The following is a 26468-nucleotide window of genomic DNA, read 5'->3' as shown; positions in this document are numbered from 1 at the left end:
TCTACCAAACGTAAGCACTTAAAAGTATTTTTTTCTATTGTTCTATGTAATTTTTATATACCTTAAGGTGGATATTAGACATGATGACAGTTTTTTTAGGAACTGATTCTAAAAGGTTTTTTGCAATATGTCCATCACCGACAAGAGTATCTTTTTCGGTAAATCCAATAATATCAACAAAAAATACATGTGGGAAATTTAAAACATATACTGATGGTGGAACCTCTTTTAAGGAGATATCTACCAAACGTAAGCACTTAAAAGTATTTTTTTCTATTGTTCTATGTAATTTTTATATACCTTAAGGTGGATATTAGACATGATGTAGAATAAGATATTGTCTGGGGTTGGGGTTTAGATGACATTGAAAAATATAATAAATACTGAGAAAGTAAATTCAATTGTTTTATATGTCTTGCAGCCACATTCAGTCGGTCCCCAAACCCATTATAGATTCAATAGCTCTCTGGATTTTTTCTACCCTATCATGATGCCTCATGGGTTATAACTTAAGTATTAAATTATTTTGGTAATGCAAGGCTATTTCCTTATAGAATTTCAATACACTGTGCTTATGCGGCTAGCAAAATTAGAAGAAAATCAAAAAAACATTTCTGAAACACTTGGATTGCTTCGAGATAATGATATGGCAGTAAATAATGATTCAGGCAGTCTAGAAGTGCTCCAAAGCATTGCAGAATTTGAGGCAGAAGAGAGTAAACTCAAAGACAATGCATATTTTCAATAGAAGGTTGTTTTCAATTCTTACCAAAAGTTACAATTATTTTAAACACTTGCAGATTTATAAATTTTTATACTTCTTCAAGTAATAGTTTAAGATTATAATAAATTAAGAATTTCGTTTCAAAGTATTAAAATTAAATGAATTATTTTCAAAAAATACATTTTTTATTTTGCACGAATAGCTTAAAAACAAAAAAATTTATTAAAATTTTTGATTTAATTTCTTTGTTGGTTATTTTTACACTTAATGTTTTTAGTCAAGTTTTTTAAATTTCTGTCTTGGCTAATTTCTTTAGAAAAAACATATAAAAGAAATTGGAGGAAAAGACGCAAGAACTGCAGTAAGGCTTGCTCTTGATGGAATTATGTCACGGAAAATACAGAATGGCTTTTTTCTGTATGGTTTAAAGAACAAGCAGTCTTTTTCAAAGACACTTCACTATTTGTGTTTGACAGGTATATGAATGTAATAAATTTATTGTGTGAAAGTTGTTTAAATTATTTTTGAGTATAACTTCTGTTACAAGCATTTTGATTTAAGGCCAATTTTTCCTATATGCTTCTATTTTAAAAAATGTTATAGTCATCATAGCGCAATATCAGCGATATATCAAAAAGAGGCGTGTTTAATCAATTTAAAATCTATTTAAAATCATTTTTTTGCACATTTTGAAGATTAATTATATTTTTATTTATGTAAAACACAAATAAATGTTAGTGTTAAAATTTGTGATTTAGTGGCTTTCTTGTGAATTTTTATTTTTAATGTTTTGTGTTGTATGTGCACTACTTAACAGCAGCAAGGAAGACTATCATAAAGATCGATTAGATTATCACATTGGTGATATTTTAAAACGACCGATTCAAAATAAAGCAATGAGAAATCCTGTAGTTACATAATTAATAAATGGATCTTCTCGTATAAAACTGGTTCTTTCTTTGTGGTTTCACATCAGACAAGCAATATTATTTATGATTACTTTTATTTTTTCATTTTGTAAATACATTTTTTTAAATAATAAACCGTTTTTTAATTTTTCTTATTCTAGCGCATGTATACACAACCAACAGAATTCAAAACAGTTCTTCTTTATAAGAATAAATGTTTTGTATAAATGCATTATTATACTATTATTTTGTCTTGTAAGGTTTTATATAATTAAACTATTTAGTACTGGATAATGTATGTTTTTATAAAAGTAGCACTTACATGGGTTATAAGGGTTATAGTTGCAAGTCTTACACTTAAGAGTAAATTAAATGTTCGAAATCAACTAATGTTTAAAATGATTTTAGGACGTGCCGAAGACGTATTTTTAACTGCCTGAATAGGGATCCAGGACTTGTAGAAAACGTCCGTAGGACGTGCTATAGACGTCCTTCAAGGTCGTCCTACGGACGTCTCTTTAGATCGCCGTTGGACGGACGAAAAGCGTTTGATTTGGTACGTCTGGAGGACGTCCCTAAGTCGTCCCGTGAGACGTCCCAAGGATCAAAATGGACCTCTTTCGGACGTCCCACGGACGTCGTTTTGCTCACTGGGTTAGTAGTAAAGTTTAATATTTAATGCAATATTTTTTATGTTTTATTTAAACATATTTTTTGTCATGTTTTCCTAATTAATTTTACTTTCGTTTTTCTACTATTATTACTTGGATTACTTAATTTTTGTTAATTTTTTTTTTGATTAATAAAGAAATAAGTTTTAATCACAACTCTTGTTGTTTAATTTTTTTTATCATAAATGAATTTAATTTACCTTAAAATTATAATCAAAATATTATAGTTTATAAACTATAAACCTATTTTAAAATAATTTGACAGTTATAAATTAGAAAACATAAAAAAAATTGACAATGGTTTCGCTTTACTTTTAACAATAATATAAAACCATAGAAACTAGTGGCCGGGTTTTGCTTATAATATGGCTTTTTAGTACCTTATTGAAAAAAATTCAAAGGCGCCAAATTTTTTATCACTTACACAAAAAAAAACCATGAGCCGGGCCTGTGTATATATATATACATCATTGGCCATAAATTATAAAACATTTATTCAAAATAAAATGAATTGAAAGCAAAACTTATTTAAACATAATAGTCTTGATACCAAAAAATGGAAAAGAATGAAACATGTTATATTATTTTGAAAAAAAGTTTGGACAAAAGTTAATGTTATTTCAAATAATATATAAGAACAACAGTTTAGAAATGTAAAACCATAAAAAAAAACATTCTAACATTTTGTAGAACTTCCTTTCACATGTAAGCATTGATTTACTCTCTGTGGCATCGAATTTACTAGATTTTAAGTTATTTCTTTAGGCACATTGTCAAGCAGTTTCCTTATTTCAATTTTTAATTTTTCCAAGATGATGATCTAACCATGACCATAAATTTTCAATACAATTTCAGTCAGGGCTGTTAGCAGGGCAATGCATTATCGATATTTAGTTGTCAACAAACCATTGTTTGCATATTTTTGCTGCATGGCATGGCGCACCATCTTGTTAATATATGATATTACTGTTTTCTTCTTTAAATATATCAATTGAGGGAAGAAGGCAATTATCTAAAATTTCAATATATCTATCAGCATTAAGTCTACCTTCAAATAATTGATAGCATCCAAGTCCTGCATAATCCATGCAGGGCCAAATGCCTATACTCCCACTACCTTGCTTAGTTCGTTTTAATGTACAGTTCGAATCAAATCTCTCTTTAGGTGATCGCCTTAGCATAACACGGCATTTTCGCGTATCTACCTCAACATTCATTTCGTCAGAGAATATAACTTTTTGCCACTTCCAATCAGGCCAATTTTTATGTTGACTGCACCATGCAATACTTGCTTTTTGCTATTTCTTTAAAAGTCTTGGCTTCTTGCATGCAGATCGCCACATAATTATTTCAATGAAGAAATTTTCTAACAGTTCTTGAACTCACTTTTATTCCAGATGTATATTTTAATTTATGGCATTGAATCCTTGACAATAATTTTCTGTCATGTTTCATTAAACGAATTAATAAACGTTCATCTCTTTGTGCTGTTACTGCTGGCCGACCAGATCGTCGCCGATCCTTAATGTCACCTGTTTCATTAAAACGTTTTAAAATACAAGCAACAATTGAATATACAATATTTAACTTATTTACTATTTGAAGTTGAGATAGTCTTTGGTTTCGAAGAAAAATTGATTCGAAGCGTGTTTTTTTAGAGATTCTCGACCGTGATATTAGAGTTTCATGCTATGTTTCTTTGCTCATTTTGTAACTTTTTTATTATTTAATTTATTCTTGTTTTTATTAAGACTATTTAAAACAAAAAAAAATCAGAAATAATAAATGCAGATGATAAAAAAGTAAAAATTATTGAAAAAAATCATGAATATATTACTTAAATTTTAAAAATAAAGAAGTGAGCCTTAACTTTTGACCAACATAAAAAATAAAAATTTTATAGTAGTTTTTATCAAATTATTTATAATTAGGAGTACAAAATAAATTTTAAGCAAACCACATGTCAATTAAACAGTAAACATGATACATATTATTTAATTCTAATAAAATATTGAAAAAGTATAATAGTTTTTAAAATAATTTCAATCGAACAGGATTTTTTAAAAAAAAAAAAAGTGAGCTCTAATTTATAGCCAATGATGTATATATGTATATATATACCTATGTCAGTACAAGGTGGCAAGTCCAAAGCTTAAGCTTGTTGGAATGAAAACAAAATTTAAATATTTAGATTAGGAGGATGACGTTCCTTGTAAGTTGTTTATAATTAACTTTATCCAGCCAAGATTTATATTACTTGCGCTTCATTATCGCATAAATAGGTTATGAAGCTAAACAAATAATTATATATATATACATATATATATATAAATATATATATATATATATATATATATATATATATATATATATATATATATATATTATATATATATATATATATATATACAATGGCGGCTCGTCAATAGGGGCCATAGGGGCCCGGCCCCACTTATATTTATTTAAGATAAAGTATTTGGTAATGTAATTATGTATATATATATATATATATCTAAATATGCAACTATTAGCCTAAACTATTTGTAGACAGGTTTTATAAAGATAAATAGTTCTAAGTTAGTTCTAATTTTAAACTATATTCATTTATAAGTAATATGTTTATTTGCAATTTATTCAAAGTATTGTAGCGTTGTTTCAATTTATTGCCAATAACGGCTGGGCCGATTTTTACTGGCCCTATTTATTTTGTTTGAAGTAATATTATTTTTGATGCGCGCGCAGAATTTGTTGTGCTTTCAGATGGGACGAAAAAACGCACCGCAGGGCCTCATTGAACTGGCCCTTGAAGAAAAGAACCTTAAAAACATCGCTAAGTTCAAAAATTTTATCCACCATTTTTAATTCTCAATTTTAAGAGGGAAGAATTTACTGCTGCAAAAAGTCAGAAGTTTTGTTGACTCAATTAGGTACTGTAATATTAGGAAACTTTTTAATATTACATGTAAACATTTATTTGTAAAAATTATGTTGTAAACATTATACATCTGTTAATATTGCAATTTTACTGTGAATATTAACAGTGTTAACATTAGTTTCTTAAACTGGATATGTAGATAAAATATTTACCAAGTAGTTATTAGGAGTATAAATTAATAGGAATAAAAACATGGCAAACACATGATATTTAAAATAATGTAACAGAAATTACTGGTATAAATATTGGTCTGGCATAAAAAGAAATTAATTTTTAATAATTTTCTGAAACTAGATTTTCTAGGACAACTCATTTTACTCTGTAATTATAAACAGGAATAATAAAAATTATAAGTTTGGAAATTCTAAGTTCATTGATTAGTTTGGAAAATTGATTTTAAAATATCATGGAAAAGTTTTGCATTTCTTTTATAATCAACTATCTTGTACATTTTATAATTTGTTTAGTGAACTAGAATTTTTAGGCATATATTGTTTTATCGATTTTTAAAAATTTTAAAGCTTGTTTTCTTTTTTTTTTTACAGGGAAAAAAATTGTGACTCAGCCATATTATTGATGACCTTGGTTTGTGTATTGTTTAGCAAGTTTATATATTGTGACACGAGAAAGCTTAGCCATTTCTACAAATATAATAAGAGCTACAAACTGTTTGCACTTTTGAAATTCTTGTTCTTTTCTCAATGAGGGATTGCTAAAGTTTATTTTTTTCAAATAGCTTATGTATTATATTTTGTTGCATAATGAATCAGTCATTGAAAATTTTTTACATTGTTTGGTGGCAGTTTAGTCATTCTATCTTTTAAGTTGCCAATTAGGTTGGCACTGAACCAGAGCCAATATCAACCATGATGATAATCATTAAGCACAAGTTTTAAAGACTATATTTTCAAGTAAAGATTAAATTTAGTCAATATTATTATTACTTTGATACAACAAAGGTACAAACAGCTAAAACAACAGAAGATATAAATAACATTTTTTTTCAATTACAAGAACTCTACCACTGGTGGAACTGTTACATTTCATAATACAACTTCAACAATTGCTGCTTCCAAAAAGGCACTAATTGAAAATATATACAAAGTTTAGATTATTTTAAAATGTTGGACATTGACTGTTACCATCGAAATAAAAGAATCAGAATATTTTATTGAAATGTTTTTTTTTGGGGGGTTAAAGCTAAAGCCAAAGAACTTAAACTGTATAAATATTCATGTATTGCTGTGTATGCTTACAAACAGATATTAAGTTTTTACTTTTATTACATAAAATCGTTAAAGCATCTTTGACAATTTAAATAATCTTGAGAAGTTTACTATTATTTATGACTAACATTGTAAATGTTGTATTTAAGAATTATGGATTTAATTAAGTAAAATATATGTTGTATTATGAAAAAATTCTTTAAAAAACATGTTTAAAAATTTTTTAATGTCTCCTTTTTGTTTTTGTTGACCCTTTCGTCATTCTCAGAAAACTTTATGTGAACTATCTCTGATTAATATGTAATATTAATCAGAGATAGTTAAATGTATATGTAATGTTACATTCTTTATTATGTTATCGAGTGTTAATTAAGATTAAGTGACCTTCTTGACTGAACTACTGTTGATAAAAATTTTTAAACCATGCGAAAGTCATATTCTAGTTACAATATAGTTTAAAGTTATCTTATTACAATAATTTAGGTTCATCAAAAAAATAATTTAACATGAACAAAACTGATAGTTTGTTGGCTAAACAATTCTCGTCATTGGGCCTTCAAGAAAAACTAGAAATCAAAAATCTTGGGGTATGCCAACCAAAAGGTGTTCGTATAATTCAAGTTGATGGTAATAAAACACGAACATTTTGTGCATGGTTTGAAAAAAAATCATGGTTAAGTGTGAGTGATGAAAAAAATTCGTTGTTTTGTTTTTATTGTGTTTTGTTTTGTGGCGAGAGTTGTGGACAGAAAATGGCTGTAAAGATATGAAACATCTCTCTGAGCGAACACAAAAACACGAATCCATTAAAACACATATAAATAATTCGTTGCAGTTTCAAACGCTCGGAAAGACATATATTTTATCGACAATTGATGCAGGATACAGTCTTAGCATAAAAAAACATAATGAATTAGTTGACAAAAAAAGACAAACATTATCGAGGATTATAGATTGTATAAAATTTTGTGGTGTACACAAATTGCCCTTAAGAGGACATGACGAAACTATTGACTCAAATAATCGAGGGGTATTTTTAGATATGGTTTCATACACAGCTACATTAGATAGTGTGTTAAGCGATCATCTTAAAAATTCAAAAATAACAAAAAATACTTCAAAAACAAACCAAAATGACATTTTAGAATGTATGTATAAAGTATACATAGAAGAAATTAAACGTGAGATTGATAAAGCAAGATTTGTTTCCTTGCAAGCAGATGAAACAACTGATGTATCTTGTCGTTCTCAGTTCGTCATTATTTTGCGTTATTTAAAAGGTTATCAACCACTTGAAAGATTTATAGCATTTATTGATGTTAATGATAGAACTGCTATGGGTCTTACAAATGTATTAAAAGAAGAATTGAATTGTTTTGGTTTGAAAGAAAAATTAATTGCACAGGCTTATGATGGTGCAGCAGTTATGAGTGGATTAAGGAATGGAGTCCAAAATCTCATGAAAGAAGCTTACCCAAATGCCCATTATGTTCACTGCTATGCACACCAATTGAATTTAGTTTTGAAAAAAGTTTGTTCGTCGAATAAGCGAGTAAGAACATTTTTTTCTACTGGATTCTAAGTGGATTTGACGTGTTCTTTACATCCTCGCCAAAACGAAATGATTTACTTCGCGAAATTTCTTTTAAGCAGATACCAAGAGTTTGCGAAACACGATGGAATTTTCGTTCAAAAATAGTTACTTGCATAAAAGAAAACAAAACAAAGATTGTGGAATGTTTTAATAAAATCATAAACAATGAAGGATGGGATGATACAAGCGTGTGGCAATCTGTTGGGTTCAAAAAACGTATGGAAGATTTAGAGTTCAACTTTTTTTTATCTTTTTTTTATTCAATTTTAAAACATGTTGATATACTTTACAATATATTGCAATCAAGTAACAGCAACACTATTACAATCAAGAAAGCTTTTGAAAAATTTGAGTTATCCATAAACTTTGTGCGAAATAGCATCACTGATAATGTTCCTAGATCGATTCTTAACGATTGCAAAGAAATACCTGAAAACCAAATGAAACGAAACACATCAATTGAACTACTTATAGAAGATGCTAAAGATGCTTGGGATAAAGTTATTTTCGAAATTAGCGACAGGTTTAGAAGCATTGAAATATTTAAATTATTTTCAATTTTGGATCCGAAAAATTTCAATTTTAACAGACAACATTTTTCTCGGAATCATATAAAAAATATTCTAACTAACTATCCGATGCTGAGTGAAGTTAAGTTGATGTCCGAATTAACCGTTTTGTATGAAAATGCTTTTTTTTTGTGATATTGGCACTATTAATGCCCTATCCCAATTTATGCATAAAAATAACCTGATTGAAACATTTTCTGAAGTATCAAAGTTGATACAGATTGTTTTGGTCACACCTGTGTCTACAGTTGATGCTGAACGGTGTTTTAGTACTTTAAAAAGAATTAAGACACATTTAAGAAATTCCACAGGTCAAGATCGGTTGAATGCATTAGCTGTACTATCAATACATAAAGATTATTTACAGGATATGGATCAGTTTAAGCAAAAAGTAATCGAAATGTTTTCTCTTATGAAACAGAGAAGAGCAGAATATTTGTATAAATAATATGCCTAAATCTTTGTTTTTAACATCATTCTTTATTTCAAGATATATTATACCTTTATAAAAATTATAGCGTTAATCGTAACTTTTTATATTTGTGACTTACTTCTAACTAAAAGTTTTTACCATAAAATTAAAATTAAAAAAAAAATCTAAAGAAGTGATGTTAAAATCTGTTCAAATTATAATGCAGCACTATCAGGGCAGCTTTTACTGCTTTTTACGAAGGTTCAATTCAATGCCATTAAATACTTATGCTTTATTTTGGGAGTATGCTAGCGCTTAACTCTGTCAACCAATCGAAAAACGCTAGCGACCAAAGACGGTTAGGGATTTTTACTGACATTTGAAATAAGGTTACCGTTTTTAAGAAAAATCAAGACCAAGAAATATTTTACGCATGCGTTTTTTGCCTTCACAAAGATCGCTTGCTAATTTGAAATGTCAATAAAAATTTATTATTCTCACTTTGATGCGGTGCATTGAAGATCCAAAAATTATAAATTAGTTTACTTACATTGTGAAATGGATGATGACAATTGTCCCATGATTTACAACACTCATTGGGTAAGATTTATTTTTCTAATTATATTTTCTATTATCGACATTACTAATCTTTAGAATAAAATCTTTTTATTTATTTAGCAACTTAATGCTACTTTAGTAACTTTATTTTATTTATTTTGTAAAGTTACTAAAGTAGCATTAAGTTACTAAAGTAGCATAAAGTAATTATTAATGGCTTCTGACCTGGTCTAATAAATTGGCTACTTCTATGAAAACAACTAGCTTGTCTAGTGTTGTATGGATGTAACTCCCAATTTCTTAAATAGAGAGACTTAAATATTTCGTTTTCAGTTGATGTAGCATTATGAATGAAACAGCGATTTAACTACAATTTTATTTGTACAGTGATTAATTCCAGTATTTCTATTTTGTGAGTTGACCAGTCAAATTTTAAGATAATTCTCATTGCTTCGTTTTGCAGTTTTTCTAAAATGTTTATGTTTAACATCAAGAAAAATAAAAGTACAATATTTATAGTGGGGAGCAATAGTTTGAAAGGTTATCTTCTTGGTCCATTGAATTAAATATTTGCTTACCAAGATATCCAGTTTTCTTTGCAATTTTATTTGAGGTATGTTTAACATATTCAGTAAAATTAAGTTGGTATTCAATAATGTTGCTACAATATATTTTATTCACTTGAAGGGTGACCAGGAAAAGTTGGAAACAGTGTGATGCTGTAAACACTGTAAAGAATTTTTTTTTATAACTTTTTAACAAAATATTTTATTACAAAATTTTTGTAGGGACACCCAATTTGACTCTAGCTGTTAAAAGACATAATTTACCAACATATTTAGATGTTTGTGCTAAAATTAAAGAGCATGAGTTGTTGCACACAGTGCTTTATGTTGTATCCGCACTGGAAGCATGGAACAAAACTTTAAAGGTTGGCATACAAAGTTATTTGAATAAGTTATTTTTCTTACAATAAATCAATAACTTTATCTAATCTAGAGTTATAATAAATGTAGATGATGTTTTAACTGCTGCAAATATTTTTATGCAAATAATTTTTGGCATAATACATCCAATTTTTAGTGTATTTTAATTTGTTTATGTTTAAGAATAACCTTGTATGCTGTTTAAATTTTTCAATATAGAACTGTTGAAGAAAAATCACAGAGTGTTTTTTGAGGACAAAGATTTCCCCTACACTGGGGTTCCATTCATTTTTTCAGCGCATAGTTGTCTTGACTGTCAACAAGGAATGGACAGGAATATTAAAGCAAAAGAAAAGTACAGAAAAAAGAAAAACGATGCAGCAGTATGTTGACCTATAGTTTGTTTGTTGATAATATATTTTATGTCATGTAACACTTTGAAACATTTTAAATTGCGTGCATATCTAATTTAATTCAAGTACGCTTCTTTTTATAACTTTATATATATATACATTCCTATCCTATATAAAAACAAATTTTATATACAGGTCCTATATAAAATCTGTTTTTAAAAATAAACTTCACTTGTAACAATAAGCAAAAAAATCTTACTGTATTTTTTAAAATTAAAAATTTTTGATTTACAATAATATTTTAATTTCTAATATATAGGCTGTAGATCATTATTACAAAAATAACAATTTATTCTCCAGGATACCAAAAAATTTGATTGTCCAGCCATGATTCATATAAAAGAAATAGTAGAATTTCCAGAGTTTAAGGTATCTTATTGCTTTATCTCACCCATGTTTTGACATTTTGTTCAAAAACATTAACCACATTTAATGTTGAACATGTATATGTCAGTAATGTAACATGTACATGTATATGAACATATACATATATGGAACAACACTTAATAACTATTTATATATAAATATTTTAAATGATTTAGTACCAAAATGCCAAAATAATAATAATTTTTTATAAATACTTAGTAAATTTTATATAAATATCTTGTTCAATAATTTTTTTTTTTTCTCATAGCTCACAAGAGATACAACATGGTTAAGAAGTGAAATGTCAAAAAAACTTCATATAGCTATTTCTACCCAAGGGAATTTAATTATGTGTAGAAAGTACATTTTATTATTGCCAGATATTTCTGCTCATAAAAACCATTTGATAGGAGAGGTAAGTATCATTAATGTTTTTTGTAATTCATTTGTATTTTTATTTTGTAATTTATTTTTAGTGTAACTTAATAATCAATTAAAAAAAAAAATTATTACATGTTGTTTTCTTCTTTATTTATTACATTTCTTTTCAATTTGTTTATAACTGCAAAATATATTTGCAATATTTTTAGACAGCTGGTCTTTATCAACCCTTTTCTGATACTCTCATTATTAAAATTGGAGATTTAGTAAAAAAGGGTATCAACACTGTTCCAGAAATGAGAAGACATCTAAATATTTTTGTTGAAGCTCAGTTTGGTTCAAATGACATTCCTCATAAAGAAAACAAACGTTACTTTCCGCGGGATAAAACTATTCGGAATCATATGATGAATGCAAGGAGAAAACTTCGTAGATCTTTAATAGATCAAGAATGTTTTCTTGATAAAATTAATTAATGGAAAATCAATGGTCAAGAACCTATGATAAACTTTCGACCAAAATGTGTCAGCGTTCATGAAGACAGTGATCCACAGCTTAAGGATTCATTTTTATTTGTATACCAAGAAATGTGGCAAAAGAGACTGCTTTTACGATATGGAACTGAGTCAGTTTTTCTTGACGCCACATATCGCACAACTCGGTTTGCTCTTCCTCTATTTTTTTTAGTTGTTAAAACAAACATGGATTACCAAGTTGTTGCCATTTTTGTGTGTGAAAACGAAACAACTGAAGCTATCACTGAGGCATTGACGTGCGTTAAACAGTGGAATCCTTCATTTCAGCCTAAATTTGTTTTAACTGATTATTCGAACGAAGAAATAAACTCAATAGAATATGTTTCCAGGTAAGACTTTATTTTTCCAAATTTTCTTAAATTTTAAGCAGCATAATGTTATGTTCAAGACCCACCTCATTTAGGATGTAGTGTCCTCATTTGTGATTTTCATCGAGAACAAGCTTGGGAAAGATGGCTCTCTAAAACCAATAATGGCTGTTGCACTGTGAAAGATGCAGTTAAGTTACAACTTCACCAAATTGCAAATGCAAAAACAGAAGAGATTTGCAAAGATGCTGTGAATGCTTTCAAAGAGACAGAAGAGTGGAAAAATCACCCAAAGCTAAGGGATTATTTAGATAATACTTGGTTATGCAACCAAAAGGTTAGTTTAAATGTAATTAAAATGTAAAAAAAGAAATGTTCAATCGAGCCTTTGTACTCTAATTTAATGGTTTTTTGGAGATTTCCAATAGTTTTTATCTAAGAAACTGCTTGATATTTATAGTTAAAATCCTGGAAACGTTCTGCAATTTTAATAGCAGATATGTTGGGAAATGCTAGGACCATTTAAGAAAATGTTCCTGGAAAGTCTTGGAATTTTCATTTAATTTTTCTGTGGGAACCCTGAATTGCATTTAATTTACATTTTTTTCAGAGATGGGTGTTTGCATTCAGGCAACATCGCCTTTTGCGAAATGTCAATACAAACAATGGCACTGAAAGGCAAAATCAATCATTGAAATACAGTTTCTTAGAAAGAAGAAAAAATTCATCTCTCACAGCTATGCTAAGTATTTGCATTGAAGAGTTCCTACCTCACAATTATGACAAGTTAGTCAGGGGCGTGTACAGGAATTTTTTTGGGTAAGTCGCATTTTAGCATCCCCCCTCTCCCCCTTCCTCATGACAAACGCATATATGAGGTAAGACGGCTAAGCAATCGCCCGATATTTTATCGCACATGATGCTAACCATTATCAAGCATCATCGCTTCGCACACTATTTTTAGAAGAAAATGATGATAACCATAGTCAGCACAAACGCTTGGCAATTACACAAGACCTATTCTTATATGAAGTCTAAATTTAATGTTTAAGAAATGTTTAATGAATCGCGAGGTTAGAATTATTTTATTCTATCTCCAAGTTTAAATGTTGGGAGAAAGTTTTTGATTTTTTCTAAAAGTAAAAATTGTTTAAAGTTTTAGCTTTTATTTTTAAAGAAATAATAACTTATCTTTAAATAATTTATGTTTGAGCAATTTATTTAGAAAAAAAATTAAAAAATAATGCGTATTTTAAAAGTTATTTATATTAACTTAAATTAATAACTCATTTTCTCCTAACTTTTAAAATTGGAGATAGAACAAAATAATTCTAAGCTCGCGAAATACATACCAAACAGGGTGTATGTACTAAGGGAAGTCCAAATTTAATTTTTAATGTTTAAAACCCTTTCTTTCTTTTTATATTGTTTAAAATGCAAGTAATTAAAAAGATACACAGCTTTGCATAAAATAATTGGGGATGTCCATTGATATATTTTGATATATGCTTGTTGTTAATTATAGTCTTCTCCTCCTGATGATAAATATCAATAGAATTTGACTAAAACTTTACTCAGGGTGTAATTGAAAAGGGAAGTCCGGAATTAGTTCTCTAAGAAATAACAACTTTTATTTTTTTTAAATCAATAAAAGAAAATATTTTAAAAATGAAGTACTTTATAACTTAATAAAAAAAGGTATGTCCATTCAAGTTTCTTATTAATTTGTTTAAGTCAAAAATTAAAACAACCTCCGTTTAAATATATAAATCTTTTTTTTTTTTAAGTAAACTTTAGACCGTTCTCGATTTGACAAGCACTATAATAAAATACTAAACCGTAAATCTAACTGTTATCCCGGATTAATAACTTCTTACCATCCGTTCGAACAATTAACCTTGTATATTGTGCTTAACTATTGCTTTAGTTTGCTATAATTATTCGCTCTATTTGCTTTTATCTACCGACGCATCATATTTATTCAACGAAATATTGAAGTTGTGAAAAAATATATATATATACATATTTTGGGTATGTCCAGCGACGTAGCAGACATCCCCTAGACACGCCCCTGTTAGTTATTTCTACTTATACCACTACTACTTAACAATTAGTAATGATATAACAGTGAGGCAAGTAAAACAAATAAAAATAATTAAACGTCATTGTCAATGTAATTTGCCAAAAAAAGGGATTTCATATCCTTGATACTAAGATAAATAAAAATTTATGCTGATAGTTATTAAAAAGAAAAGATTTTATTTTTCTATTCAGCATAAGTTATCCCATTACTTACTTAATGTTAAGTAGAGATATTATTGAATATATTTTAAAAACAAGCTCAAATGCAAGAAAACGCAAGGCAACATATATACTTCTATAGAAAGCGACATACGCAAACATTTTATTCCTTAAATGATTCTTACTACAACATTCTGAAATTTAAGTCAACATATGTTGACATAAATTGTTGCAATATTGCATGTTGGACGAAAGTTTTTTTCGAGGTGAGTAATTAAATTTAATTGTTTTTTGAAAAAGCACAAAAACACAACATTATAGATATGAATGCTTATCGCTTTTTTATTTCAGAATTTTATTATTATTTATTTAGTGTTTTATATTGTTTTTATTATATTTTTGTTGATTTTTTTAAATTTAATAATTTATTTTTGTTTTAATAATTTATTTATACGGATTAGCAAAGAGGAGTTTACATATTTAGACTGATATGCGGAGAACATGCAAAGAGTAGTACACGCATCGACTGATTTAGAGAGAACAAGCAGAAGTTAATAACATGCGGCAGTTAATAACACATCGATATAAGGTTAGGGTAAGGTTAGATAATGTTTTTTTATAAGAGAACATTATCTACCCAGCAAACATGTCAGCGTTGAATCAACGTTGAAAACCGGTCGCAGCGAAGAAAAAGCGTGACAGTGACAAAAACAACGTGTTTTCAACGTTGAATCCATGTCTGTTTTTGTATACTAAATCGCGGTAAATTGAAACGTTGAATAAGCACTGGAATTGCAACGTAATTTAGCTTCTCAAAATAAGACGTTAATTCAACGTGAAATCACTAAACGTAAAAAGCCACTTTAAAAACGTTTCAAACTTTATGCTTCATCAACGTTAAAAATAGACCGCTTTTTAAACGTTACATTTTCAACGTTGAAAAAGCGTATAAATTTCAACGCATTTCATCTTCTCAAAAAGTTGCGTTTATTCAACGTTGAATAAAAGTACGCAAATTACCACAGTAAAAACGTCACAAAGTTTAAGGTTTATCAACGTTAGACAGCTGCTTTTTCAACGTAGTTAAGCTATTTATAAAACAACGTTTATTCAACGTTACATATACCAACGTTGAAAATGTGGTAATTAAAAAACATTGAAAAACTGATTTTTTGCCAACGTTAATAATACGTTGCTTTGGCAACGTTGAGGAACCCAGCAAGCAAAGGACGTCGTGTCAACGTCGAAGCGAGGTTGAAATTTCAACGTTGAAATTTTACTTTCGCATTCCCTATTTTTTTTACAGATTAAGAAAGATCTTTGTTTAAAAATAAGAAAACGTATAAGAAACAATACTTTTAGACCAACTTAATGTACGCTAAACTCAATCTGAAAAATTTAAAAATGCAAATATTCGCCAATTTTTCATGGCGATGACGAATTTTAAATAACAATTAAAATGTAGCAGTTAAAAACGTGGTTTTTACTTTTTGATTGTTATATCGCTTTTTCCGGTATGATTAACATTCGAATGAACCCTTTAAAATTTAAAAATTTAAGCAGCGGCAAAAACTATGTTTAATTTCTAAATTATTACTTTCCACCAATTATTGCTTTCCACTTTGAAAATTCGTCATCTCGTTGAAAGAATGGCGAATATTAGCGTTTTCGTCATTAGTAACTTTAACACTAATGCAATTTAGATACTAGTAATGATTATTGAAAAGAATGTTTTTATCTTACACAGCTTTAATTACAAACATATTTTTTGGTTTGTAATTAAAGCTAAAAATGCTATAACAATAATAACGATAAATTAGTATTGAGAGAACTTGTATTTATTGATGTTTATATACTTACAAGTATATGTATACACACACACACACACTCACACACACATATTATGTTATGATATACACACATATTATGTTATGATAAATTTGTTATAGTAATAATAGAAATAATGACAATAATACAATAAATATAATAATAATAATAAATAATAATAAGTAAATGATAATACTAGTGATATTAGTTACAAGAAAATAAATTAATAACTTTGAAACCTATAATAATGGATTTTTTACACATTTATTTTGATATATTTATTTATTCATTTTACTATTATATTTTCCTAATTTATTTTTTATAGATTACTTTTTTCTTTTGAATTACATAAACAGATGTACAATAATTTAAATATTGAAAAGTCATGTGAGGGTGACAAACAAAGTGTCTCGGACCAGAGCAGTTTGCTTCAAATATGCAAAGGATAGCTCATAAGAGGAGTTTAAGCAGAATCTTCCATAAAACTGGGTAAATTGACAAAGTATTTTGGGCTAATAGGAATGTGGAGTCATCGCTGAAAAAAATGTCTAATCCAACTGATGATTGGTATTAATTCAAACTTAAATACATAGAGCATACAATTAAGGATTTATTATTATGAAATGATGTACTCTTTTAACATAATGACTTTAACATCTCTCTATTGATTTACATTCACAATATTTACACAAAAATATTATTTTTTAAGGGTTCTTTCAGTTCTTCTAAATTATTTTCATATTTGCAATGTCTCAAATGTCCACTATACTCCTAAGGCGCTTCACCTATATCTCTTTGTAAAATAAATTCGTTAAAGATTTGTGTTAAAATTTTTTCTAGGTCTTTTTATACATTTAATCAGTGCTCGTTAAAATTACTTAAGATTAAGAGGTCATCCTTATTTTTGTTTCTTAAAATAACTCTTTCATATTGTAAACATAAATTATTTCCATCCTAGATGATGACAAAGAATTATGTGAGGAGTATGGAGACAATGTGACAGCTGGAGAATTGGATAACAATCAAATGACAATTAAGACTTTTACCAGCTCATCTGAAAAAAGGCATGCAATTATTAAGTTAGCAGAAAAGTCTATTCCAATGCCAGTTCTACCTAAAATGAAAACAAGTAAAAGAATATATTATTGATAACACTATTCTTGCTGTTAATTAACTTTTTTTATTTTTTTTATTTTTTTTCTCTTTTGCAATAAATAAATAAAATAACCAAAGTTGTTCTTTTTCAATAAAAAAAAAAAGAAAAAAAAAAAAAAAAGAAAAGAAAAGAAAGAAACGCCAATTAGTTATTTTCCTTCCTTCTTTCATAGGAGCCTTTTATGATATTCCATAAAAAGCAACGAGGAATAATTCAAGTCAAAAATTATTATCTGGTACTCTTTCTCTTCATGCTATTGTTTTACTTTTTATTTTAAATCATTTAAATTATTTTTTAGACCTTTAAAATAACATATTTATGGTGTTCACTGTAGTAAATTTTTTGTTAACTTTTTTAATGTTAAATTGGTTTTTAAAGGTTATACTGCAACCTTTTCTATACCTGATGGCTGTTTTGGACTCACTGCTTTATCAGCCAACATACTAATGCCCTTTAAGTCAACTACTACCTCTTCTATATGTGGAGGTTTTTCTGGACTCAAACCGACATTAAACAATCATTCCACTATTAGTATATCATAAAGCTCATTCATCAATGTTTCTGCTGGTATTCCTCAAACCTACATGAATTACAATAGAAGAGATTCTGCATGTGCTTGGGACGAGTTAATTAGCTCAAAAAATTTTAAAGGTATGGTAGGTTTATTTAAAATAATTATTTTTTGTAGATTTTTATATAATCTCACTTCTTTTGAGATCCAGGTTGACATACTTGAAAATTTAACACATTAAGTAATTTATAAGTACTGTTGTTTTCAACTTAGGATTTCAACATAGTATTATGGAAGTTGGCCCAAATAACCTTGGAAATGAATGAAAATTCTAAAAGGTTAGCAATTAATAACACCAGGATGAAAGATGCTAAAAGAGAGATACTAATACAATTTGATGATGTTAATGTTCTATAAGAATTTGATTGCAAAATGGGAGCTGACAAGAGTTCTTAAAAAGTTTGTAAGTAATTTTTCATTAAAATGTACCATTGATTAATGTCATCAGGTGGACGTTATCTATATCTTGGGTATTGGGTGGATGTTCCCAAAAATGTCCATTGAGAGTATAGATCTTCTTTTGTGCAAGATCGCCACATTGTTCATAGAGCTATTATTTTGTATTCTATTTTTACATCAGGTGAGGCAGCTATCTTCCATTGGTGGTAACAATCAAAAGAAAAGTATTACAAACATGTAAAACAGGTTAAAACATTTCTTTAATCAATAATACTTACTAGTTTTGTAAACAAAAATAGTTCCACCAATTTTTTATTTTTAGAAAGATTTTAAAATGTTGAAATTTTCTTTTGACATGTTTAATCTTGTGTTGCCAACGTTATATACCAATTCTCTAATTTTAGGGCTGATGACAAACAGATTTCAAAGTTTAATTTGGTTGGTTTGAAAGGAAAAGTAACTGTGAAATTACATATGGAAGGGTTGAATATTTGTAAAGCTGTAATTGGTAGGATATTATTTAGATTTTAAATGTTAAAAATTAGGTAAGATGCAGATCTATATTGTTTTATTAAAAACTTTTTTGTATACTACTTTTTATTGGCTGCCTGTTGAAAATAAATAAATTTAGTTGATTTCACAAAAATTAGATGTCAAACTTTTTATGCACAAGTTCATCAAAAAATAAAATAAATCTGTTTAAACGACTAAAAATTGAAAACTTCATGTATTTGTATAAAATGTTACTGGAAGATTTTCTTCCCTCATTTCTCTGCATTTTTATTCACTTCACCAAATTTGAATATTTTTGCATTTAGTTTCTAGAATCGATTAAGCGCTGCGATGCAAAAGCTACAGACAAAGAAACTCGGACGTTTATAGACTTCTGCTTGAAATATGCTCCTTATCGTTTAAATGGAGGTAAACGAAAATCCTGCTATCACAAAGTAGAAGATGAAGAAGTTCTTGAAGAAGGTGATAAAGAAAATCAAGATGACGATGACTGAGAAGTAGAGGGTGACGTTGAGTCAAATGAAAGCGAAGTTCATAAAACGTAACGTCAGTTCAACGTTGATTTTTAACGTTGAATCAACGTTGATATTTCAACGTCGATATTTTGTTTACGAATAACGATTAAATCAACGTCCGTAAATCAACGTTGAACCAACGTTAAATCAACGTTGAAATGCTGGCTGGTAAGTAGCACATTGACAACTTTTGTCTCAATGCAGCAATGACAAAAAATAATTTGCTGTAATGGGAAGGCAAGGAAAACTTGATAGAATGCATGCAGATGGTATAAAAAGTAATTTTAAGTTATATTTTATAACCTATTTTTATTGCGACTAATTTAAAACTTTTAGATTTTACATTAAATTGCATAATAATATACATTTATCTCAGGGTAAATTCGATTTATTCAGGTTATTTTTGTCTGTATTGTCATTTTATTTTAAGTTGACCATTTTCATAAAAATGTTCAACATTTTTAAAAATGTTATTTCTAAGTTGGAAATAGTGCCTTATTTTAATAATGATGTACAAAGTAATATCAAAACTAATAAAATATAATAAGTCAGACTAAATTTAGTCTGTTAACAAATGAAATTTTAGAGACATATTGTGTGTTTGTTTGTCTTTATAATAAATACATGCTTTTCATAAAATTTCACATAAATGTATATTAAAAAAAATTTTCAGCTCAATCAGTAGCAAACTTTGGACATTTTTAAATTAGTTGTTGGGGTAATAAATCATTAAAAAACTTTTGGTCGTAGGAGGTATTTTAGTGGGCAAACATCCTGTGGTAGAAAAGTTTTTCAAGCATTTTTAAAACGTGACAGCTATTTGTATATATATATATATATATATATATATATATATATATATATATATATATATATATATATATATATATATATATATATATATATTTAATATATGAACTTTAATAAATACGAATTCTCTCGATACTAATTTTTTATTTTATCTAAGAAATTTTCGCTAGATTATTGATACGAGCATCTTCAGCTTTAATTACAAATTACTAATAAATTAAATTACAAACAAACTTTAACGGTAACGTCACTTTTTAATGGCTTCTTTAAACTTCGCTTTAATTGGGGTTCTTTTATATTACGTAGGTATAAAAAATATGGCGTCCAGAATTTCGTTTTTACATATTAACCGTCATCTAAATTCATATCTCCATTTTTAGGTCCGCATTTGTTTAATTGAATTTCGATTGCCTCTCGAACTTTTCTTTCAAATTTTTTGGTTTCTACTTTTAACGTCTTTATTTGATCAAGTTAGACGATATACATATATATATATATATATATATATATATAATATATATATATATATATATATATATATATATATATATATAATATATGATATATATATATATATATAATATATGATATATATATATATATATAAATATATATATATATATATATATATATATATATATATATATATGTAAATAAAAAACATGATATCTAATTAGATAATCTATTATAATGGCTCCACAATCTTGGGCTTAAGTTGTTTATTTTGAAAATAAGATTGAAACAAAGGCAGTTTTCCATCTTGTTGGGTAAAAGATTGTTGGTTATTTTGGCCGACTGGTGTTCATGCAATGAAAGCTGCCTAAAATAAGTTTCCAATTGATGATTCCTGGAACAAGCTCAGAGTTAAAAGAATTAAAGTAACTGGAGGTCATTAAATTTTACTGCATTCATTTCTATTTTAATTGTTTAATATGAATAAAAAAAACTTGTTAATGTTTTATATTAACAGTGAAGTACAATATCAAATAAACATTTTTCTTTCTAATTTGGTATCAGTAATATTTTGAATCTGTTTATTTCATTATTATTGCTTAGATATATATTGTAATCTGTTTACACTTATTCTACATTTTAGTTTTTACATTTATTGTTTATATATGCTTTACTAAATAACTACTAATAGATAAAGAAGTATGTGAAGGATTTAATTTCACAACTTCAGAGGAACATGAAGAAGAATGTGAGTAATAATGTTTGTGAATAATTGTGTTTCTATTTGGATTTGTCTTTTCTTTGCTTTTTAATATAGTAAAGAATAGTAAAAAAAAAAAAAAAAAGAATTATATGTATTTATAAAAAACTGTATAAACATGCTTAATAAATTGCATTTTTTTAAAGAATTTTAGAAAAAGGTTTTTAAACAACTTCTAGAAATTAAAAATATGGTAAAAGATCTTTAAAATGTTTCTTCAGTTGTATCCGAAGATCTGCAAAGAAATGCATTGAGTTCAATAGAAAAACTTATTGAGCTAGATACTACGTTAAATGACAGTGTCATTTTTTTAAATGGGTAAGTTGCCCTGTTGCTATTACAAGTTTGACCTTTTTCTTTATGTTGTCATGGTAAAATCATTTTTATAACACAGGTCAACAAAAAAAAAAATTTACTGGTGTCCAAAATATTTTAATGAATTTGGGGTATTTTTGGGGTGCTTATTCTGAATATGCTATCAGTTTTGCCAGATTGGCTCAAGTTTTTGATATTTTTGGTATTTTATTTATAGCACTTGTTGGTAAATGCGACGCATCATCTCATTAATTTCTTGGGATTAGTACTTGAACTGAGCAGTTCTCAATATAGTTTTTTCGTTAATTAGTGTTCTAAAAGTTTGTTCATAGCTTGATTTTTGCACTAACTTTATGTTGTTGTCTGTTTTCCAGTGAAAAGCATGAACTCATCAAGAAGAAGTTGTCTTAACGATCCAGACTCATTTTGTTACATTTGTGGTGAATATACACTGCAAAAACATAGAAGAAACATAACAGACTTCATAAAAAAAGTGTATTTGGCCTATTTTGGGGTTATGCTTGGGGACCAAACAAGTCTTGGGCACCACACATAGTGTGCAAAGCATGTATCGATTTATTACGAAAATGGAGCAAAGGACGAAGAAAAAGCTTCAAATTTGGTGTTCCATTGGTGTGGAGAGAGCAAAAAAATCATCATGATGACTGTTATTTCTGTGCAGTGCAAGTGCAAGGATTCAATAAGCATAAGAAACAAAAATGGGAGTATCCTAACATGGAATCTGCAAAAAGGCCTGTCCCTCATTGTGAAGATGTGCCTGTACCTGTGTTTACCATGTTACCTGACCTTCCCCCACCTGATGATGATGAAATGCAGGGTATGGAGCGAAGCATTAGTTCTGGAAGTGAACCAGAATATGAAGGAAGTTTCAGAACACCTATGCAATTTACCCGAGGAGAGCTCAACGATCTAATAAGAGACCTCAACCTCTCAAAAAGTGCATCTGAACTTTAGAGAAGAAGCACTTCTTCAATCTTTCTGTGAAGATGACCTACTTGTATATTGTAAGGATATTCCTGGCCTGATGCTGCAAATGGGTTTACAAGTATATCGTCCTGAAGACTGGAGGCTTTTCATAGATAGTTCTAAAATGAGTTTGAAATGTGTTTAGTTGAACAATGGCAATCAGTGTGCATCTCTTCCAGTAGCTCACTCAACTAAACTTACAGAACAATACAAAAATGTCAAAACCGTCTCAGAGAAAATGTGCTACCATGAACATTCGTGACTGATACGTGTTGATTTAAAAATGGTCAACTTTTTACTTGGACAGCAAAGTGGATACACAAAGTATCCTTGCTTCATCTGCATGTGGGATAGTACAGCAAAACATCAGCACTGGGAGAAACTGAATTGGCCTCCAAGGGACACCTTGACAGTAGGAGCAACAAACATAGTGAACGAACCTTTGGTGGACAGGGAAAAAATCATTTTACAACCACTTCACATAAAGTTAGGATTAATGAAGCAGTTCGTAAAGGCATTAGACAAAGATGGTAATTGCTTCATGTACATCTGCAGATCTTTTCCTGGTCTTAGTAGCAAAAAATTGAAGGCAGGAATCTTTGATGGTCCTCAAATTCGGAAACTCATTAAAGATTCAAATTTTCCTAAGGAAATGAATGACATTGAAGCTGCTGCATGGTGTAGTTTTGTGTTGGTAGTGAAGAACTTCTTGGGAAATAAAAAGGCAGACAATTATGAAGAACTGGTACAAAACATGCTATTGAGATTTAGAAATCTGGGTGTACACATGAGCATTAAATTGCATTATCTTCACAGTCACTTGGACAGATTTCCAGAAAACCTTGGAGATTTTAGCGAAGAACAAGGGGAGAGATTTCATCAGGATATTATGGTGATGGAGGAAAGGTTCCAAGGCAGAGGGGACAGACATATGATGGCTGATTACTGCTGGAATCTACAGCGTAACTGCCCGAATAGCTCACATAGAAGAAAATCATATAAAAAGCGCTTTTCCAGCAATTAAATGTCTCCTATCTTTCATGTCTTGTTCATTTTTGAAGATTACTTTCTAAAACTAGTTAAAATAAAATAAAATCAACATTTACTTTGTTAAATTTATTGTATTCATGACAATATCAATAAAGTTAATGCGCGTGTAGCAAATTACGTCTTTTTTTTTACACATTTCACGAAAAATCTCAAAAACTTGAGCCAATCTGGCAAAACTGATGGCATATTCAGAATCAGCACCCCAAAGTTACCCTAAATTCGTTGAAATGTCTTTGGCCTCAAAAATGCTGTTGACCTGTGTTATTAACTGAAAAGTTGATTAAACAATATAATTTTATTCATTTATTATTTATTATAATTTATAATTCTATACATAACTACACTTTGCTTTTTCAATTTTCAATATTTTTTAATTTGTTTAAAAATCTAAGGGGTTTTACAAAAGATTGCCTTTAATTATTTAATTATTTAAACATTGATTAAAGATTTTTTTGAAAGCAGGTATTGCAAATTACAAAAACTGGTGGAGTTAACTTAAAAGATAATGTAAAACGTGTTATTGAGCGGTAGGTCAATTCTCTACACCTTTCCAAGCCGAATTGGCAATTGTTTTTAACGGATTATTTAAAAAGTGTTTGCGAAATATATTTATTATATTAAATACATTTATACGCATTTTTAAGCATATCATTATATGCTTTCTTTCCTGGAGCATGAACGTTGAATTGTACAATATTGTAAATATTGATTCAAATAATTACTAGCTTTTTAGGCTGCTAACGATTGAGTTGCGCTGTTTGTTAAACATGAAGGGGCAAACCAATTCCACGAACAAAACCAAACAAAAGTTTGCTATTTCAAAGACAAAATTGTATCGTGTTTTAGTTGGTAATATGTTTTATTTAAACTTTTTATGTATGCAGATTTTTACTAATACCATTTAAGTAAGAAGTTTGAATTTTATATTTTAAAGAGTGTCTCAAAAAGATACCCAGAAGAAGCAGGGATTTATGAAGCTGTAAAATTAATTCTGAAATATTCGCCAATAAATTTTTGTATAAAGCAGAAATCGGAAGTTTAGATTTTTTAATGACATTTTAGGATATGTGATATGATTTTGTTTATGTCCTGTGTAAAGCGCTTTTTCTAAAATATACGTTTATTCATTTATCTTTCATTGTATTATAAATTGTTTTATTCAAGCTTTTCAAACTTAAGCAACTACAGTTGGCTAATTAGATTGCTTCAAAGAAACTGACGATAGTAAAAGTTTGTTATATATATATATATATACATATTGGGTTGAGGAATAATTCATGAGCGTTTTTTTCAAATTTAAAAATGCACGCAGAAATAAAATGCATTGGCAAAATGTTTTATGTTGTTTGAAAGAGAATGTTTTGCTCTACAAGATAGTGTGTTTTGATTTGTTAGTTTTTTTTATTTTTGTGTATTTTCAGATCATTAAAATGGAATGTCAAGTGGACAAAACTGAGCGTTTTTTTGACACCATTTGCTTTTTGCATTTAATCGAGGTGATAAGGCCGCCGAAGCTGCTCGTGAGATTTATGCTGTGTATGGAGAAGGAGCAATGCCTGAAAGTACCGCCCGCCGTTGGTTTTCGCGCTTCAAAATATGGGAATTTTGACCTCAAGGACGGATCACACACCGGTCGACCAATTGAGTTCGACGAAGAGCGATTGAATCAACTTCTTCACGAAAATCCACGTCAAACGACCAGAGAATTGGCGGAGCAGATGGATTGTGATCAAAAAACTGTGGTGAACCACCTTCACTCAATGGGCAAGGTTCAGAAACTCGGCGCCACACACTTTGAGCGAAAACAACAAAAATCAACGTTCCACAATCGCCGCCGGTTTGCTCGCTCGTCATCGCTCAACACATGGTCACAAACAGCGTTTTCTTTACCGCATTGTCACTGGCGATGAAAAATGGTGCCTTTACGTCAATATGAAGCAGCGAAAAGAATGGCTCAGCCCCAAAAAACAGGCGACTCCGCGAGCAAAAAAAGACCTTCATCCTCGAAAGATCATGTTGTGTGTATGGTGGGATTGGGAAGGCATAATTAATTACGAACTGCTTGAGCGCAACCAAACAGTCAATGCGGAGCTCTACGTTCAACAACTGTACCGACTCAACGAAGCAATTCAGCAAAAAAGACCAAATAGGCGAAATGACGTTCTTCTGCAACACGACAACGCCCGTCCTCACATCGCCAATATGACCAAAGCCGCGATTCAAGAACTCGAATGGGAAGTGCTGCCTCATCCTTCATACTCTCCAGACTTGGCGCCGTCAGATTTTCATCTGTTTCGATCGCTTTCGAACGCTTTGCGCGGTGTATCGTTCAATAATGACGTGG

General features: G+C 28.9%; 2 protein-coding genes, 2 long non-coding RNA genes and 1 pseudogene across 8 annotated transcripts; all 5 read left to right on the top strand.

Annotated features, from left to right (window-relative positions):
* The first annotated feature begins 80 nt into the window (after positions 1-80).
* On the top strand, positions 81-751 carry LOC145181796 (uncharacterized). The gene is made up of 2 exons (XM_090089141.1): positions 81-249; positions 555-751. Exons 1-2 carry the CDS (start codon positions 81-83, stop codon positions 746-748), a joined length of 363 nt encoding a protein of 120 aa, XP_089945267.1. The 3' UTR covers positions 749-751.
* Positions 752-9490: 8739 nt separating this feature from the next.
* Positions 9491-10491, top strand: LOC149888940 (uncharacterized). Its single transcript, XR_016452641.1, has 3 exons — positions 9491-9639; positions 10117-10210; positions 10386-10491. It is a non-coding gene; the product is annotated as an uncharacterized LOC149888940 (long non-coding RNA).
* Positions 10492-11195: 704 nt separating this feature from the next.
* On the top strand, positions 11196-13350 carry LOC149888939 (uncharacterized; annotated as a pseudogene). The gene is made up of 4 exons (XR_016452977.1): positions 11196-11305; positions 11571-11717; positions 11893-12864; positions 13138-13350. The product of XR_016452977.1 is annotated as an uncharacterized LOC149888939 (transcript).
* A 3574-nt stretch (positions 13351-16924) lies between these two features.
* Positions 16925-19748, top strand: LOC149888938 (uncharacterized). 3 transcript variants are annotated; one of them, XR_016452638.1, is made up of 8 exons: positions 16925-17162; positions 17554-17724; positions 17924-17986; positions 18130-18402; positions 18536-18725; positions 18903-18967; positions 19126-19266; positions 19547-19748. It is a non-coding gene; the product is annotated as an uncharacterized LOC149888938 (long non-coding RNA). The 3 variants fall into 3 exon arrangements; XR_016452637.1 differs by having other exon boundaries at positions 19126-19229; positions 19540-19747; XR_016452639.1 differs by having other exon boundaries at positions 16925-17084; positions 19126-19229; positions 19540-19746.
* A 3574-nt stretch (positions 19749-23322) lies between these two features.
* Positions 23323-25904, top strand: LOC149888937 (uncharacterized). 2 transcript variants are annotated; one of them, XM_090087976.1, is made up of 3 exons: positions 23323-24651; positions 24858-24973; positions 25546-25904. In XM_090087976.1, exon 1 carries the CDS (start codon positions 23358-23360, stop codon positions 24096-24098), a length of 741 nt encoding a protein of 246 aa, XP_089944102.1. In that variant the 5' UTR covers positions 23323-23357; the 3' UTR covers positions 24099-24651; positions 24858-24973; positions 25546-25904. The 2 variants fall into 2 exon arrangements, with proteins under 2 accessions (XP_089944102.1, XP_089944101.1); XM_090087975.1 differs by having other exon boundaries at positions 24858-25904.
* Positions 25905-26468: the final 564 nt, after the last annotated feature.

This window comes from Hydra viridissima, unplaced genomic scaffold (assembly GCF_058129835.1).
Source record: "Hydra viridissima isolate aposymbiotic clone 2 unplaced genomic scaffold, HvirCarnegie_v1 scaffold_5, whole genome shotgun sequence".
Classification (NCBI taxonomy): Eukaryota; Metazoa; Cnidaria; class Hydrozoa; order Anthoathecata; family Hydridae; genus Hydra; species Hydra viridissima.
The sequence above is the reverse complement of the archived record's forward strand: the minus strand, read 5'-3'. Positions and strand labels throughout refer to the sequence as shown.